The 16,751-nt window shown below is 46.5% G+C and overlaps 1 protein-coding gene across 12 annotated transcripts in view; it reads right to left on the minus strand.

The window, feature by feature from the left end:
• DNMT1 (DNA methyltransferase 1) overlaps positions 1 to 12,786 on the minus strand; it is a 43,042-nt gene extending 30,256 nt beyond the window's left edge. For 4 of the 12 annotated variants that reach the window (XM_081498181.1, XM_081498180.1, XM_081498179.1 and 1 more), the window contains exons 1-6: positions 12,655 to 12,786; positions 4,574 to 4,610; positions 3,766 to 3,873; positions 3,352 to 3,571; positions 2,484 to 2,559; positions 1,138 to 1,213 (exon numbers count right to left, since the gene is read on the minus strand). In XM_081498181.1, the coding sequence (XP_081354307.1) occupies positions 1,138 to 1,213; positions 2,484 to 2,559; positions 3,352 to 3,571; positions 3,766 to 3,873; positions 4,574 to 4,610; positions 12,655 to 12,734 (597 nt within the window). In that variant the 5' untranslated portion in view covers positions 12,735 to 12,786. Of the gene's footprint in view, positions 1 to 1,137; positions 1,214 to 2,483; positions 2,560 to 3,351; positions 3,572 to 3,765; positions 3,874 to 4,573; positions 4,611 to 12,043; positions 12,469 to 12,654 lie in introns of those variants that run through there. The other 8 variants (XM_081498185.1, XM_081498182.1, XM_081498183.1 and 5 more) reach the window with 5 other exon arrangements.
• Between the last annotated feature and the right edge of the window lie 3,965 nt (positions 12,787 to 16,751).

The raw sequence follows: 16,751 nt of genomic DNA on the forward strand, positions 1-16,751 counted from the left end.
GGTTATCTAAGCCCTCCAAGACGTTAGAAGGGGGAAAAAAACAACTCAAACTGGTACATGTGTTTTTGTTTTTTTAAAAGACATCAATATTACAAGAGCCAGCTTGCCCATGACATGTTCTCCTAGGAGGTAAGGGACTTGGCCACATGGCTTAGACAAGACGTTTCCCCTGTCTCGGTTTCCCACCATGAGTGGGTACTCTGACTAAACCTAACTACAGGCACCTGAATAAGGGTCATGAACGGTCGCATATAATTTCCAAGAATAAGACAGGAGAATGAGCGTATCTTATCAAGTCTACCTCAGTGATACTGGGCTCAATGCTTCTCACTCAGGGCAATTTTGCCCCTCTGAGACATCTGGGAGAGACTGAAAGTCATTTTGGTTGTCACAACTGGGAGACAGGAGGGATGTTACCAGCATCTAGTGAGTAGGGGTCGGGACCTTGCTAAAGACTCTACGATGTACAGGACTGACCCCTACAGCAAAGGTTTATTTGCCCCCAAAAGTCAAGGCCTTGGTTGAGACATCCAGCCTTAGAACAAACCACGGATATTCATCTTTAGCAGGTAACAAGACATTTACTACCCACCCGAAAGCCTACAGACTTCTCGAATTACATAGCTAATCCTGTGGCAGAACTGAAATAGACAGCATGTGGCCACCTGGCATTACCTAGATTTGCCCCCCAAGCCACATGGGACAGCACCAGAGGCACTGTCTTTACCGGAGGCCTTTGGCAAGCCACCAGTTTTCCAACCTAAAAAGTCTAAGCCGCATTATTACCATGCACATAATAACAGGACAATTCTGCTCTTATAGAAAAATTAGATGTGGGAAAGGAGCTTATCTGACGTCAGAAGCAAATGCTTTAAACACATCACATCTGCTGGTTTGAACATCTAATCTTGACAGGTGGAGAGATAGGAAAGTAGACAGGAGAGAACAGACTAAAGTTATGGGCCTGCTAAGCCCTCGGGTCTAATCATGATACACTTTGTACTGCTCTGGGTCCAGGGATACGTTCTAACACCTTCTCAGTCACTTCTGGTCCACAGACAGACCGAGCATAAATTCACAATTACAGAAAATGTACCAAAATAAGGCAGAGTTAAGAAACTTAAATGCAAGCCCTACCTGGTCTTTTTCTTCATCAACAGAATCGTCTGATTTCACTTTTTCAGGTTCTTCCTCGGGTTTTCGTTTGGCAGGGCTGTCACACACAGTAAAGCCAACTGTTAGCTCAGCCCAACCCTAGAAGCAACTTACTGATACATTCCTCCCTCTGTTTGGGAAGATTCAGGGCATGGACTCCCCCTTCCCTCCAAGGAGAAGCCCTCATTTGTCATATGTTAAAGTTTAACGTTTCTTCAAATGACAGGTTTAGAATACCACCATTTTGCAAACCTTATGAAATCATGGATCTAGACTTTGATCAACAGCTGCTAACATCACCAAAAAGACGTGACATGCTTCTGATGGACAGTCCCGGTTCATCAATGAAGTTTCAGAAAATAAAGCTGGAATCTGAACAAGCCTCTAGACCTACCTACCAGTTTATAGAAAACCAGAGACAAGTGAACACATTAACCACCATTAACGATGAGGTCAGCCAGATCCAGAAGCTAAAACAAGACCTAGTTTCTTTAAATAAATGGCAAGAAAATAAGGAATCTTGCAAGGATTAAGGAAGAAGTCAACCAAACTCTTGTTACACAAGCGGAAGTGTGAACACTGCTGTATACCTGGCAGTCAGGAGCTATTATACTTTATGAGGGATGAAATTACAGTTCTGTTTTGTCTTCTTAAAAAGACTGTTTGCTAAATGTTAGCAACTATAGCAAAATATGAATTAAAACTTGTCAGAGGAAGACCTTGTCATCTAGAAATACAGTATTTATGGACAAGATGACATGTCTGACTTGTTTCAAAGTAACCCCATTGGGGGGATGTGGTATGTATGCAGTTGTAATTCATTTGGAGTAATTCAGTTGGAGCACATGGGGCTGTAGATGAAACGATCACCAGGAGCTGTTAACTGCTGTCACTGGGCCATATACCCAGGGGTTCATTTTACTACTCTTGGTGATTTTGTGTATGCGTATTTAAAGCTTCCTAGAAAGACTGAGGGCAGGAGTAGAAGGGGGCGAGAGAATGAGATGGTTGGATGGCATCACCAACTCGACTGACATGTGTTTGAATAAACTCTGGGAGATAGTGAAGAAGAGGGACGCCTGCTGTGTAGCACTCCATAGGGTCGCAAAGAGTCGGACAGGACTTAGCAAGAGAACAACATTAACAGTAAAAATGGGTGAGGTCTTTAGAAATGCTGTGCATGAGTATCTAATAACAAAATACCAAAGTGAAAACCAAGGCAATGTGGAAGGCAGAAGCACTAAATTACATCCTACTAATTCTATACGTGTTTTACCAAAAACAGTTGGCCCCTAAAAGAGGGGCTTGTCCATTCATTATATACTGACCCCCGTGTGAAATGAGATGTGATGGTGGTCTGCCTGGTAGTCTGCCTTGTAATCCTGGGGCTAGAAGAGACTTCAGCTGTTTAAAGAAAAAGAAACAAAGAAGTCACTAACAATAAAAAAGTTCACAGCAAAAGTACAGTTCTTCAGAATTACCAGGCTGCTGCAGAGACCAGCTTCTGAGGATTAAGTATCCTCCTCTTCTTCTTCTCAGCAACTACCATCTTGATAAAAGTCACCAAATAAGCACCTGCCAGTTTGCCTAGCCATTTTAACACAAGCTCTTATATGACAGGCCCAACCCTGACACACACAAGGAAACAGAACCTCTGCTTACATCGTCAGAAGGTGAACTGGTCAAGAGCCTGACCTGAGCTCAAATCCCATGCTCTTATTTTTTTAAAAATTTCAGAAGAGTTACTCTGACTACAAACGGGGAAGGAGCCTAGGAATAAATGTTTAGCTTAAACAGGCATATAACTTAGAAATTCTAAGTATCAGTAGATCCTGTTACTTTATACCTCAAATTCAACCACGTTTGGAGATCTAATGATCTCAAACTTGGTCAAAGGCAAAAATTTCTAGTCTACATCTAAGCTAGTTAGAAGTATACACAAAGGGGAATACCCTGGCGGTCCAGTGGTTAAGACTGGGCACTTTCACTGCCATGGGCCCAGGTATGATCCCTGGTCAGGGAACGAAGATCCCACAAGCCGAGTAGTGCGGCCAAAAATATATACATCTATGCATACACAAGAAATAAGTGCTGCCCAGGGGAGGGGGTGGGACGAACCTATGGCGCCAAGTCTAACTGTCCTCCCCTTTGGTGATACCACACTCCAACAAGGTCAAACGAGTCGAATGTTCTTACACTTTGTTTCTCCATCAGACTTGCTTCTCCTGGGCGTGTAAAGTCTGGAGACAGGTTTGGGGGGCTTGCCTTTCTCTGCCATTACCACTCTGCAATCCTCACCACTTGTCTGGCTCCCGTTCTCTAGACATCCATTGGCTTCCCGACTGAAAGCATGAGCTCCATTCTCCAAGGACAAATCTTTATTTAAAAGGGATTTGACTTTAGCCAGGTAGCCCTCCTACAGCAGGAAAGGATAATTTGAGTAGCAGTGAATGTAAACAAGTGGCAATGAGAGAATAATAAGGAAACACATGCGTTCCCTTTATGTAACTGTCAGGTGACATGGGGAGTTGGGATTATTCAGCCTTCCTGGTCATAGACCAGTTACCTGGGAGGCCAAGTCTTCCAGACACCAGGACCCTGAAGACTTACCTCAGATAATTCTTCTTTATGTAATTTGGTTTCCAAATCACATAACTGATTCTTTATTTCTGTCTGCAGAAATTCATGCAAGAGATTCAGTTTCTCCTTCACACATTCCTAAGGGAAGGATATATGTTTAGAAGTTCCCACAGTCCAAAACTATGAACTAATGGACTAAGGCACAAACAGTTACACTGCCTGGCCAGATAACAATGACTGAGTGGCAGGCAATGCTGAGTCGGCTAAAAAGATAGCTAGACAGTCACAAGACATGTTCGTGATGTTTCCATTAAGATCATATTACTTTTTTTTTTTTTCCTAAGAGGGACTTCCCTTAGTGGTCCAGTGGCTAAGACTCCACGCTCCCAATGCAGGGGACCCAGGTTCACTCCCTGGCCAGGGAACTAGATTTCATGTGCCACAATTAAGACCTGGTGCAGCCAAATAAATTTTTTTTTTTTAAAAAAAGATCATATCACACCATCTACAGGGTGGTGAAAAATGGGAAGATTAGGAGGTGAGACAGACACATAATGGTATATTAGAATAAAACTGATTCTGAAAAAAAACAGTGTGACCAGGGCAAGTTATAATCTAGACTTAACGATAGAGAACCTAGATTGGGAAACTTGATGAGTTACCAAAAGCTAACTGATAACAGCCTATTAACATAGCACATTAGACAAAAACATCCAAGTTATCCCCAAGACTTTAAGGAAAAGAGAGCCAATTCCACTTGTTTTGTTTTTATGAGCTACACAGTCTATCAGATAGTCACATCTGATAATAGATTTTGTTAAGGTGGATATTACCTTACCTTTTCAGTCAAACTATCTCTTTCCAAATCTTTGAGCCTGGGGGAAGAAAAAAGGGAAGAAAGGAAACACTTGTTAAGCAACACTGTTCATCTATAATACCACAGTTTAAAGAACTTTGGAAATAACTTCAACATGGATGTTAGAAAATACAATGGTTTTTCCCCCCTCCCTCAACATGTGGAATGCCCCATTGCAGTGCCTACATACATATTAAGAAGTTATTTGCAATCTAAATGAGGTTCCCCTTTTGAGGGGGTGTTTTTCTGATAGTGGAAAGGGATGATGCAGGCACTCTATAACAATGTTATTTTAAAGACACTGGCGGTCCAGTGGTTAAGAGTCTGTCCTCCCAATGCAGGGGACACAGGTTTGATCCCTGGTTGGGGAACTAAGATCCCGCATGTTGAACAGTGCAGTCAAAAATTAAGATTAAAAAAAAAAAAAAAGACACTGGGAAAGAGGAAGCATAGTTGGGGTCCTTCCCAAGTTAAGTGACCAACAGGTGATCTTCCTTCTGTTGGACCTGACCAAGAGTCCATAGAAGGACATATAGGGGTTAGAAAGAGTGGACCAGGGCAACAGGAGGCAGTGGGAACAGTCGGCTAACACCCCCAAAAGCCAGGATGGGGAGAGCGGGAGTGGCAGCACTCTGATGAGTAGGAAATGGAGTCGGGGTCACCTGGGGCAGCACAGGGTGCCCCACACACAAGGGAGAGAGAGGAAGTCAGAGAAGCTGGCTGGCACCTCACCCAAGAGCTCATCCTTGTGAACGTTTGTACCTAGTCATTCAGGTGTGCAGAACTGTCATGAGTTTCGCTGGGAAAATCATGGTCTAACTTGATTACTAAAGATGAGTGTCTTGCCTCTTTTGGGGGGAAGGGAGCAAAGAGAATAAAGGAACAAGAAGCAAAAGACACAGAGGAAACGGAGAGGCTGTTGTTCCTGGCTTGGGCAGTGTTCCTGTGGGCAGCGGGGTGAGAACAGGTCCAACCAGCTAAGCCAGCGTCCATCAGCAGACGGGGGGTGCCCTGGGCAGGGAAGGACTGGGCCTCCACCATGCGTGGGTTCTCCCTTTGGGCACCCAGGCAAGGTACTCGGTTACCACCAACCTGAAGGGCAGGAATAGAGCTCTCCCAGACGGACCTTCCCAGAGGGAGGGCAGATGTAAGCAGTACAGACAGGAATGTGAGTGACAAGCTCTGCTGGACTAGTGACAGACAGTGGCTACTTCGAGTGGGTGGGGATCCTGCTTCTAGCTGCAAACATCATCTGTGGGCGCCTCCTCTACACCAGACCCTGTTTCAGGCAACGAGCTGAGTGCTGAGATGTAGGCATTGCCAGGCAGGGGCCTCCTGAGTGGCGCTGGATGGCCAGCAGAGGCCTGGCTATAGAGAAGACTGAGCAGGGGCTTCCTGGCAGTCCAGCGGTTAAGACAATCACGCTTCCACTGCAGGGGGTGTGGATTCGATCCCTGGTCAGGGAACTGAGAACCCACACTGCCACGGGACACAGCCAAAAAAAAAAGACAGCAGCCTACAGATAGAGTGGTTAATATGCTGTGCATCACATGCGTTGTGTTAATTTGGACTCAAGATTCAGAGTCAGGCTTTCCAGAAGCACGCGGAGTCCCTTCCAGGCAAAAGTCATTCTACCCCCAAAGCAACTCAGGTCCTGGGAGAGCCTTAGTTGAGAACAACTGCAGAACAGGTTGCTCAGAGCCAGAGGCGCACACGTACACACTGCTGCCGGAGCACCACAGCTACGCACCTTCAGTCACTGTGTTCACAAAACCCTGGCAGAACACAGCTCCTACCTTGACCGGGTCACCTCGGGTGTCAAGGACAACACTCAGATGGAAGCCCATCAACAGGCCCTTTGCCCAACGCTGACAACGCCTACATCTGGGAAGGAGACAGATCTGGGGGGCAGAATTTTTTTAATCTTTCCTACTGAAGTGGGATATTTAGCTTGGCAGGGAGAGACGGACCTTGGGGGTATCTCAGAAGTCTCGCCCTGTGAAGACTAGATTTAACCTGCTCAGCCCTGGAGTGGGAGGTTGGAACCCAGGGCAGACACTGAGGAGCCAGAGGTGGGGCAGGAAGAAGGCTGGTCAGTGTGCCTCCCCTGACGCCCAGGCTTTCACTGGAGAGTTTATCCCCATCCCAGTAAAACTGGTGACACTACCTTCCATCTAGGTTCACAGCCAGGAGGATGAGAAGCAGCTATGAAGGACCAAGTAGAGTAGTCACAGAGGATGGCAACATTTTATATATGTGTGTGTATATATATATATATATATATACACACATATATATAAAACCTTAACTCCCTTTTGGTCCAAGATCCCATGATTCATTCCTAGCTGCTTCCATCAGAGCAGTTCTTGAAAGGCAAAAAAGATATATGTCGACCACTGTGAAGGCCAACAGAGTTTTAAGTCTGAGGCTTCTGAAGAAAAAGGGTATAAATGGCATCAGGAAGGAGGGACACAGGGAAGCTGAGAGCTCAGTGGGAACTGGGCAGAGGACCTGCCATAGCAGGGGCAAGAAACTCACACGAATCGGGCCAACACAGAGGAAGAAAGGCAAATCCTGAGAGGAGCTGGGTGCCTGACTCAAGGAGGTCAGCAATGTCAGGCTAAAAAATCACCGATTTTCTCCATAGTTAACAAACCACTGGAAGAGTCATGGGGGAGATAGAACCCAAGAATCAGTCACGTTTTAGTGGGGGAAAAACAAAGTCGAGGTGGCAGAAATATACAATATGTATTAGTTAAAAAGAGATAAGGTGTTAAATCACTCTAACATTCTAAATTGGGCTTCCCTGGTGGCTGGATGGTAAAGAATCTGCCTGCCAGTGCAGGAGACCTGGGTTCGATCCCTGGTCAGGAAGATCCTCTGGAGGAGGGAATGACTAGCCACTCCAGTATTATTGCCTGGAAAATCCGATGGATAGAGGAGCCTGGCGGGCTACAGTGCATGGGATCGCAGAGTAGGACATGACTGAGTGGCTAACTCTTGACATCCTAAATCAGAAACGCTGATCTGTAATATGGTTTCACAGCAGGAGCTGAGAACATCCTGGAGAAGTTACAAAGCTCTGTTAATTATATCTTCTGTAACTGGCTGCACGGTGGGTGGTACAGGGTGGCCGGAGACAGTATTTGTGGAGGGAAGGATAACGGACCCTCTCCCCCAATTCCCCAAAACCTGTGAATATGTTACCTTACATGGCAAAAGGGATTTTGCAGATGTGATTAAGGGTACAGCCCTTGAGATGGAGAGGGTATTTTGGATGACTCAGGTGGGCCCCATCAAACCATTTAAATCCTAGGAGCAGAGAAATTTTCCAGCTGCATTTCAAGTGATGTGACTACAGAATGGTCAGAAAGATGTGATGTGAGAACTGGCTTTGAGGGCTTAAAAGATGAAGGGGCCACAAGCCAACAGATGACGTCGCCTCCAGGCGCTGGGAACGGCTCTCACCCTACAGCCAGCAAAAGAAGAGGGACCTCAGTCCTACAAACACAAGGAACTGAATTCTGCTGACAACCTGAGAGAGTTGTCAGAAACAGGTTCTCCCCTCGAGCCTCCAGGAAGGAAGGCAGCCTGCTGACACTTTGGTTTTAATCCAGTGAGACCCACACCACATTTCTGACCTACAGAATCAGAGGATAACAAATGTGCTTTATTTAAGCTACTAAGACTGCAGTAGTTTGTTATGACAGCAGTTAAAAACTAATACAGCACCAGAAATTCAGAACTTTTTGGTAGGAAGGAAGGGAGCAGACCATGAATTTTAGGAGTAAAAGACATTTCAGTGAATCTACATGGCTATTTAACAGCTAGAAATCAGAACTGGCTCTCCAAAGAGGTATCTCTGGCTGGTACTCTTCAACTGCCGAAAGCAGAAATATTAAGACTGGAGGAAAATAATGGTTCAAGAATTTAAAAGAAATATGGGGGAGATCAGGGAAGAAGCTCCCAGGTAGTAAACAGCATCACAAAAGTCAAGAAAACAAAGAATTAAGGAGAGAAAACCATCTTAACTGAGGAATGGCTGGACACCTGGCACAAAGGCTAAGCTAAGGTGGCAGCAAAAAGAACAGGTCCAGATGATTATACAAGAAGCCAGGCAAATAGGAAGGTTGGAATGACAAGCAGGCATGGGCTGCTATGTTAGTATCTGCCTTAGTATCAGGTTTGCAAGTTGGTAATTTATTAGTAAGGTATGCCCCCCACCCCATAATGGAAGTGAAACATACAGCTGCCACGTGATAAGCAGGGAAGCAGGTTTCTGTGCAGGTGCTGCTCTGCCACGTTTACCTCTTTCAGCTCAGTCTTCACAGTGCCCTGGTGTGGCGGGCACCTCTGTCCCATTTTATAGATAAAGCATCAGGAGGTTAGACTACTTGGTCATATAGCTGGCAAGTGGCAGGGTGGGCTTTGAACCCCAGGAATCTGCACGTCTAGAATCCTACTTCAGGGGAGAACTAGAAAAGTCAGTTATGCCTTCTGTACCTACTCAAGAGCCAGAGACTAGTTAAGAACTTGAAGACTCAGTCTAATCTGATCAGAGTGGTTAGCAGAAAGGAAAGCTGTCATAATTACAAAGGCTGAATCAGATTTGTGTGAGGAGGTGTCTAGTATTAGTATGTCAATTCAGGCTTCACTGAAGGTGAAGAATCTGAGTCTACTGGATTCTAAGCTGCAAATGCAACCAATAAGGCAAATATGCTTGGACGACAAGTGATCATCAACTCCAGACTGCAGAGGCAGCATGAGGGGTACATTGACAGAATTTAACCCCTTCTCATCTCAGGGAAAGGGGACTGTCTTTCTGATCAGTCTTGGGAATGAATGGACAGTAGCCACCATGGGGAAGGGGTTAGGTGGAGCCCAGCCTCACACTGGTGGCTCTGTATGGTCTCAGGCCCTAAGAACCTAAAAGATAACCTGAATGGCTTGTAAGGAAAAGAAGGGCACAGGATGAGTCAGGCAAGTGGATGGCAGTCCTGCACTTCAAGTCATCATACGGTGTATGGGGCAGGAAAACCTCTGGCTCCAATTTATATCCTAAGAGGATAAGTTGCCACTTAGAGATAACAGACCTAAGTGGCAACAGAAAGACAAGTGGGAAGACTACTGCTTTTTCTATACAAAAGATGGTGGCTTGGAGAGTAAGAAAAATGAAGTGGAAAAATGTGGCTTGTCCTGAAAGGCCTGATTTTTAGAAGACTTAGGACATGTGCGTGCTAAGTCGCTTCAGTCATGTCCAACTCTTTATGATCCCATGGACTGTAGCCCGCCAGGCTTCTCTGTCCATGGGATTCTCCAGGCAGGAACACCAGAGTGGGTTGCCATTTCCTTCTCCAGGGGATCTTCCCAATCCAGGGATTGAATCCGCATCTCTTATGTCTCCTGCATTAGCAGGCAGATTCTTTACCACTAGCACCACCTGGGAAGCCCTGAACTTAGTTTTTACACTTAGTTACACTTTAAAAACGCAAACACTGGATTTGCCTGGTGGCGCAATGGATAAGAATCTGTCTGCCAATGCAGAGATACAAGCTCCATCCTTGATCTGGGCAGATTCTACACGCCGCAGGGCAACTAAGACCGTGCACCACAACCACTAAACCTGTGCCGTAGAGCCTGAGTGCTGCAGCTACTGAAGCCCACGCGCCTAGAGCCTGTGCTTCGAAAGAAAAGCCACAATGAGAAGCCTGCGCACTGCAACAAAGAGTAGCCCCTGCTTGCTGGAACTAGGGAAAGCCCAAGCACAGCAACAAAGACCCAGTGCAGCCATAAATAAATTTACAAATACCTAAACATTAAGAACACTTTCTAGTATCATTACATAGCTAATGAAGCGGTATGAGTCTTAAACGAAGCTGCCATGTAAACACAAGTTAGCATAAGTGACAGTGAGGAGTAGGCCTAAATTTTGTTTCTATTCTATTCTACTAGATTTAGTATAATCCATAATATGAGGTACCTAATTTTCATGAATCAAAAAGTTTTATCTCCATTTACAAGGTGGTATGAGGGAACATTTTAAAGGGAGTATTGAATGCCATGTTTACATCTGTATTTTAGAAGCTAAAATTCAAAATTTAAGAAAAGCTGTTGAGAGGGTCACATAAGGTGACAATGTCAGTGGTCTGAGGAAGAAACCTAAGCCTATATTGGACTTCCCTGGTGGTCCAGGGGTTAAGATTCCATGTTCCCAATGCAGGGGGCATGGGTTCGATCCCTGGTCAGGGATGGATCCCACATGCCGTGAGGTGCAATTAAAAAATAAACCAAAACGAAAAAAAAGACTAAAACCAGACTCTATACCTAACAGTAGCCACAATTCTAGTTCAAGGTAATATGGAACCTAGGGTGAATGATGGATTGATGGATTGTAACACTCACCTAAGAACATTCAAATTCAGCCAAACAAAACATTTGCTCTGGCCCAATAAAAGCCCTCACAGAAGGGAAAGTTTTTGCCAAGAAGCAGATCTTAGCAGAAATCTTTGCTTCCTTACAGTTAATTCCTGGGGCAACCACTCTTGAGAACAGTTGAGGATTAAGTGAGATCATGTAAAGTGCTCTATACAATTAGAAGAACTGAAAAAAAGCAAGTTAGATTAGTCAAGAATGCTAACATGGGGGCCTTTATGTGCCAGGCATATTCTCATTTAATCCAATACCAGTTTAAAGCCTATGTTAACTGTCCGAGTCCACAGACGCAACTTATTTATGAAACTTGTCCAAGGTCATAGGTGTCTCAGTGGAGGTAGCACTCTCACCATCAAGGTAAAGAAGGCTGGGCCCAATATCCCTGTCCTGGGTCTAAAATGAAGCAAGGCACTTTCATAAATCCATTTCAATTTCAAGTCATGTTTTATCTTGGGGGAGATGTATAGGGATTCTTTAGCAAGGCACATCACCCTCTAACTATGGCTAAGAAGTGGTCTGACACCTGGGAGGAAGATCCAAATACCCCTTATCACCTACTCTCCACCCTTCAAAAGCCCAAATCAGAACTGGTCTGGCACAACTATAGGAAACAAGCAAAGGGAAATAGGGAAATGGCAAAATCAGGTTCACAAATCTGGCTGGAAGCATTCAGGGTTGGTTCCCATGACTATTGTTGCAAGTGAGGTTTGCAAGTTTCCAAGAGTGAAACTGATGCCCTTTACCAGCAAGAAGCCTAGGGTGCACAGTGGTATTACCTGAAGATCCATGTGCACAGATTAGCTGTAGCTGCGTCCCCAATATTAGCTGCTGCCCCCCTCACTCCTCTCCCTACACATGCACATACATACGCACACATACACAAGGAAACCAGCCAGTTCTCCCTAGCAAGGCTTCCTTGATGCCCACAGCTCAGATTTACTAGAAGAAACCACTCAGTTTTCACGCTGCCCAGCCCTAGCCCTCACTGAACGATAAGGGGTCCTTCCAGAATGCGACTACCCTAGCCGTATGAGGTGATGGAGGGAGCCCCCCAAGGAAGACAGGGCTCGCAAACCTGAGCCGGCCGCGCCTGGGCCCCGGCCGGCGGCGGCATCTGTCTCTGGAGGCTGCCATCGGGATGCTTGGAGTGGGACGCCCAGAGAATCCCCCCAAATACCCCCGGGGACCAGGCCAGCCCAACCCCCTCGAGTGGACCGTGCACCGGAAGTGGAGGCCTAAGTGCCCGGGCCGAGGGGTATCCCGAGGCCGCAGGCTGCCCACTTCCTGCGCGACCAGGCTGGCGACGGGAGCTGGGCCCGAGGCTGCTCCGGGAAGCGGATCTCCAAGGAAAACCCAAAGCTTGCTCTACTTTGAGGTCAGAAGAGACCCCAAGTTTCTAGTCACCAGGGAACGGGGGGGTGGAGGCATTGGCCCATTTTGGCGCCAAACGGCCAGGGGCGCGCGCGACCGGAAGTGCCACCCTGCCCGCGCCAACTGCCGCCGCGCGCCGCGCCATCCCACGCATGCGCGCCCGTCTGTCAGCGGCGGCCACGGGCTACCCCGAGGGGAAATGACCCCCACCCCCACTGCCGTGCCACCCACCCAGGTTCCCGGTTCCCCGCGGCACCTACCGCCTGCGGACATCGTCAGGCAGTGAGAAGGCCCGGGAGGCCAGCGCAGGCACCCGCGCCGGGGCGGTACGGGCAGGCATCTTGGAAGGTGCAGCAGAGGCGGCAGCAGCACAGGCAACCCTGGCTTTTCGCGCGGAAACCGACGGGGAGGGGCCGCGAGCAGAGGCGGCGCGTACCATCCCGGCCCAGGCGTGGGGGAAGTCGGGCCGTACCACACGGAGAGAGGCTGTACCATAAGTGGGCGGAGGCAGTGAAACTGGCTGCCCATAGGGGTCGCGCATGCGCGACGGAGGAGCGCACCCCTGCGCGAAGCAGTGGGTTTGTCCAAGCTCCTCCATTTGCTGCGAGCCTTGCCGGAGACATTCATTCATTCATTCTTTACCCGCATGCTAGGGATAGAACGAGGAACATCCCCAGGGCATTCCACCCTGTGGGCTCTAAAGTTCAAGTACTCATTTCCAATCCCACCTACACTATATTTGCTCACTATAACGACCTTGGGCAGGTCACTTGGACCCAGCCTCAGTTTCCTCATCTGTGAAAAGGAGCTAACAGAACTTACTCCAGAAAGTGTTGAGGATGCACGAAGGATCTCACAGTGTAGGGAGACCTGGGCCACTTCCATAGCCTGTGTGCTTAAAGAAGCATCAGAACTCGGGCAAGGATAGTCTCTTCAACACATGGTGCTGAGAAACCATGATATCTACACGCCAAAGATACCCAGAATGTGATTATCTACCTGCGAAAGGATGAAATTGGACCCTTACCTTACACAACATATAAAAGTTAACTCAAAAGATAGATTAAAGACCTAAACCTAGACCTAAAACTGTGGCACTTCTAGAAGAACGTGTGTGTGGTGGGGGAGGGGGCAGCTTCACAACATTGGGCTTGGTAATGATATCTTGAAAATGGCACCAAAACCACAGGTCACAAAAACTAAGATAGACAGATGGGACTATGTTAAAATGAACTCATGAAAATTAAAGTGAACTCATGAACAGCAAAGGAATCAAAGTGAAAAAGCAACCAATAGAATGAGAGAAAAATGTAGGCAACCCATGTATCTGATAAGGGCTTAATATCTAGAATATATAAAGAATTTCTACAACTCGAAGACAATTAGAAAACAGACAGGAGACTTGAATAGAAAGTTCCATAAAGTAGATACGGATGGACAAAAAGCATATGAAAAGAGGTTCAATATGACCAATCAGGGAAATGCAAATGAAAACCACAATGAGATCACCTCACATGCTTTAGGATGGCCAGTATCAAAACAAAAAGTATTGGTGAGAAAATGGAAATTAGAACCCCCTTGCACTGTCGGTGGGGGTTTAGAATACTGCAGCTGCTATAGAAAAGTGTGGAGGCTCCTCAAAAAACTAAAAATAGAATTATATGAACAGCAACCCCATTTCTAGATAAATATTCAAAAGAATAGGAAATATGATCTCAGAGATATTTTCACAGTCATCTTCTTAGTAGCAGTGTTCACAATAGCCAAGAGGTGGAGGCAACCAAAAGGACAGGATAGATGAATGGATAAAGAAAATGTGGCATATACATTATGGATGTATTAAACGGATTATTCAGCCTTTAAAAAAAAGAAAAGCAATCCTGCCCTTTTGCAACAGCCTGGGTGAAACTTGAGGTCATTATGCTAAGTGAAATAAACTAGTCATAAAAAGACACACTGTGTGATTCCGCTTAGAGGTATCTGACTTAGTCACCTCATAAAGAAAGAACAATGGTGGTTGCCAGAGCTGGGAGGAAGAGGAAGAGGAAAGTTGTTCTATAGGAATAGAGTTTCAGTTTCACAAGATGAAAGTTTGAGACCTGCTGCAGAACAATGTGCATACAGTTAGTAATGTACTGTATACTTAGAAATGATTAAGATCATAAATGCTATGTTTTTTTACCCCAATAAAGAAATAAATCATCAATAGGATAGAACTACATTTTTTTTAAAGTACTTTATCTGCCACAACGTAAGCATCAGAATGGAGTTCCAGGTTACAGTATACATTTACATTTTTGTATTATGCAATTTACAAGTGAACGTGTAATTTACAAGTAAACATGCACATAAACTAAGTTCCCCCAGCAACTGGTGGAGAGCTTCCAGAAATGGACCTCAGACCCTCTGGTCACCATGGGTTACCCACTGCAGGGCAGGATCCAGGAGAACTGAAATATTAGAATAAAACTAATAGCTATTAATTGAATATTTCATCAGCACTTCCATACATACTGTACCAGGATCTTTAGGAGTTATTTAGTCCTTAACAGGCTTCCCTGGTGACTCAGATGGTAAAGAATCCACCTGTAATGCAGGAGACCTGGGTTTGATCCCTGGATCAGGAATCCCCTGGAGAAGGGAATGGCTACCCATTCCAGTATTCTTGCCTGGAGAATCCCACGGACAGAGGGGCCTGGTGGGCTAGAGTCCACAGGGTCTCAACGAGTCGGACACGACTGAGCGACTAGCACACACTCAGTCCTTAACCACCACAAAGGGAGGTTTCAAGACCCCACCCCACCCCCATTTCCCATGGCCTAGGAGATTCGTCACAAAGGAGGCTGGCTTACCCAAGATCACAGGCTCAGTAAGCAGAAAGAACTATCAATCTAGGTGTCTTTAACTCCAAAACCTGAATGTGTAGACCTGTCAAAAGCCAGCATCTGGGTCCCTAACCCAGCTTAGGAAAGGGGGCGCTCATGGGATGGGGGAGGGAGGGGAGAGAGATAGATGAGCAGTGGGATGGGGGAGGGAGGGGAGAGAGATAGATGAGCAGTCCCGCTGTTTAAGGGCCTCAGCTCACAGGAGAGCAGCTGCACTTATTGGAACCTCCCTCTCAGGCAGATTCTCTTTGTAATCCCTTCGCCAAGGGATAATTCGACCCATTCTACAGATGGGACAAAGGCTCAGGGACAAAGATTGGCCAAGGTTCCTGGTGGCTCAGATGGTAAAGAATCTGCCTGCAAGGCAAGAGAGTGAGTGAGTGAGTGAGTTAAGTAGCTCAGTCGTGTCCAACTCTTTGCAACCCCATGGACTATAGCCTACCAGGCTCCTCAGTCCATGGAATTTTCCAGGCAAGAATAATGGAGTGGGTTGCCATTTTCTTCTCCAGGGGATCTTCCTGACCCAGGGATCAAACCTGGGTCTCCTGCATTGTAGGCAGACACTTTACCATCTGAGCTACCAGGGAAGCCTAAGAGACCCGGGTTCAATCCCTGGGTTGGGAAGATCCTATGGAGAAGGAAATGGCAACCCACTACAGTATTCTTGCCTGGAAATCCCATGGACAGAGGAACCTGGTGGGCTGCACTCCATGGGTTGCAAAGAACTGGACACAACTGAGCAACTAACGCTTTCACTTTCACCCAGCAAGTTGGTATCAAAGCTGCACCTTCAGCCCAGCTGATCTGTTCATGTTGCTCGGAAGCAACCAGCCAGGCACCATCTCTAAATTCCTCTCCTCCCCTCACCTGCTGGAGGTGAGAAATCTGTTGATCCTCCTCTGAAATACACACAGGACTTTCTGTGTATCCAGTGCGCTGCCACCCCAACCCAGACTGCCATCATCTCTCACCTGGACTCTAATAGCAGCCCCTTCCCCAGTCTCTCAGCCCACTGCATCCAGAGGGCATGTTTAAAAACTTTTAATGCCCTTTTCTTTCCCACTAGAACCTTACAGAACTTTTTACTACCCTTGAAATAACATGTAAGCATTTAACTACCTTTACAAGGCCCTGGAAAAGGAAACGGCAACCCACTCCAGTATTCTTGCCTGGGAAATCCCATGGACAGAGGAGCCTGGCGGGCTACAGTCCATGGGGTCACAAAAGTCAGACATGACTTGATGACTAAACCACCACCACCACGATGTCCTGCCATGATGCAACTCATTTCCACCCCCCTCAACTGGCCCCAGCTTCGTTGACCCACTTTCAGTCTTTCAAGCTCTCAAGTGCCCCAGGGCCTTTGCTTTCAATGTCAATTCTGCCCAGGTTACTCTTCTGGAAGATTTATAGCTCAAAGGTTGCTGCTACCCACGGGATCCCCCGACCCATCCACTCATCTGGAAACAACC

Source organism: Giraffa tippelskirchi, chromosome 6, assembly GCF_054371585.1.
Source record: "Giraffa tippelskirchi isolate mGirTip1 chromosome 6, T2T-mGirTip1v1.2.pri, whole genome shotgun sequence".
Lineage (NCBI taxonomy): Eukaryota > Metazoa > Chordata > Mammalia > Artiodactyla > Giraffidae > Giraffa > Giraffa tippelskirchi.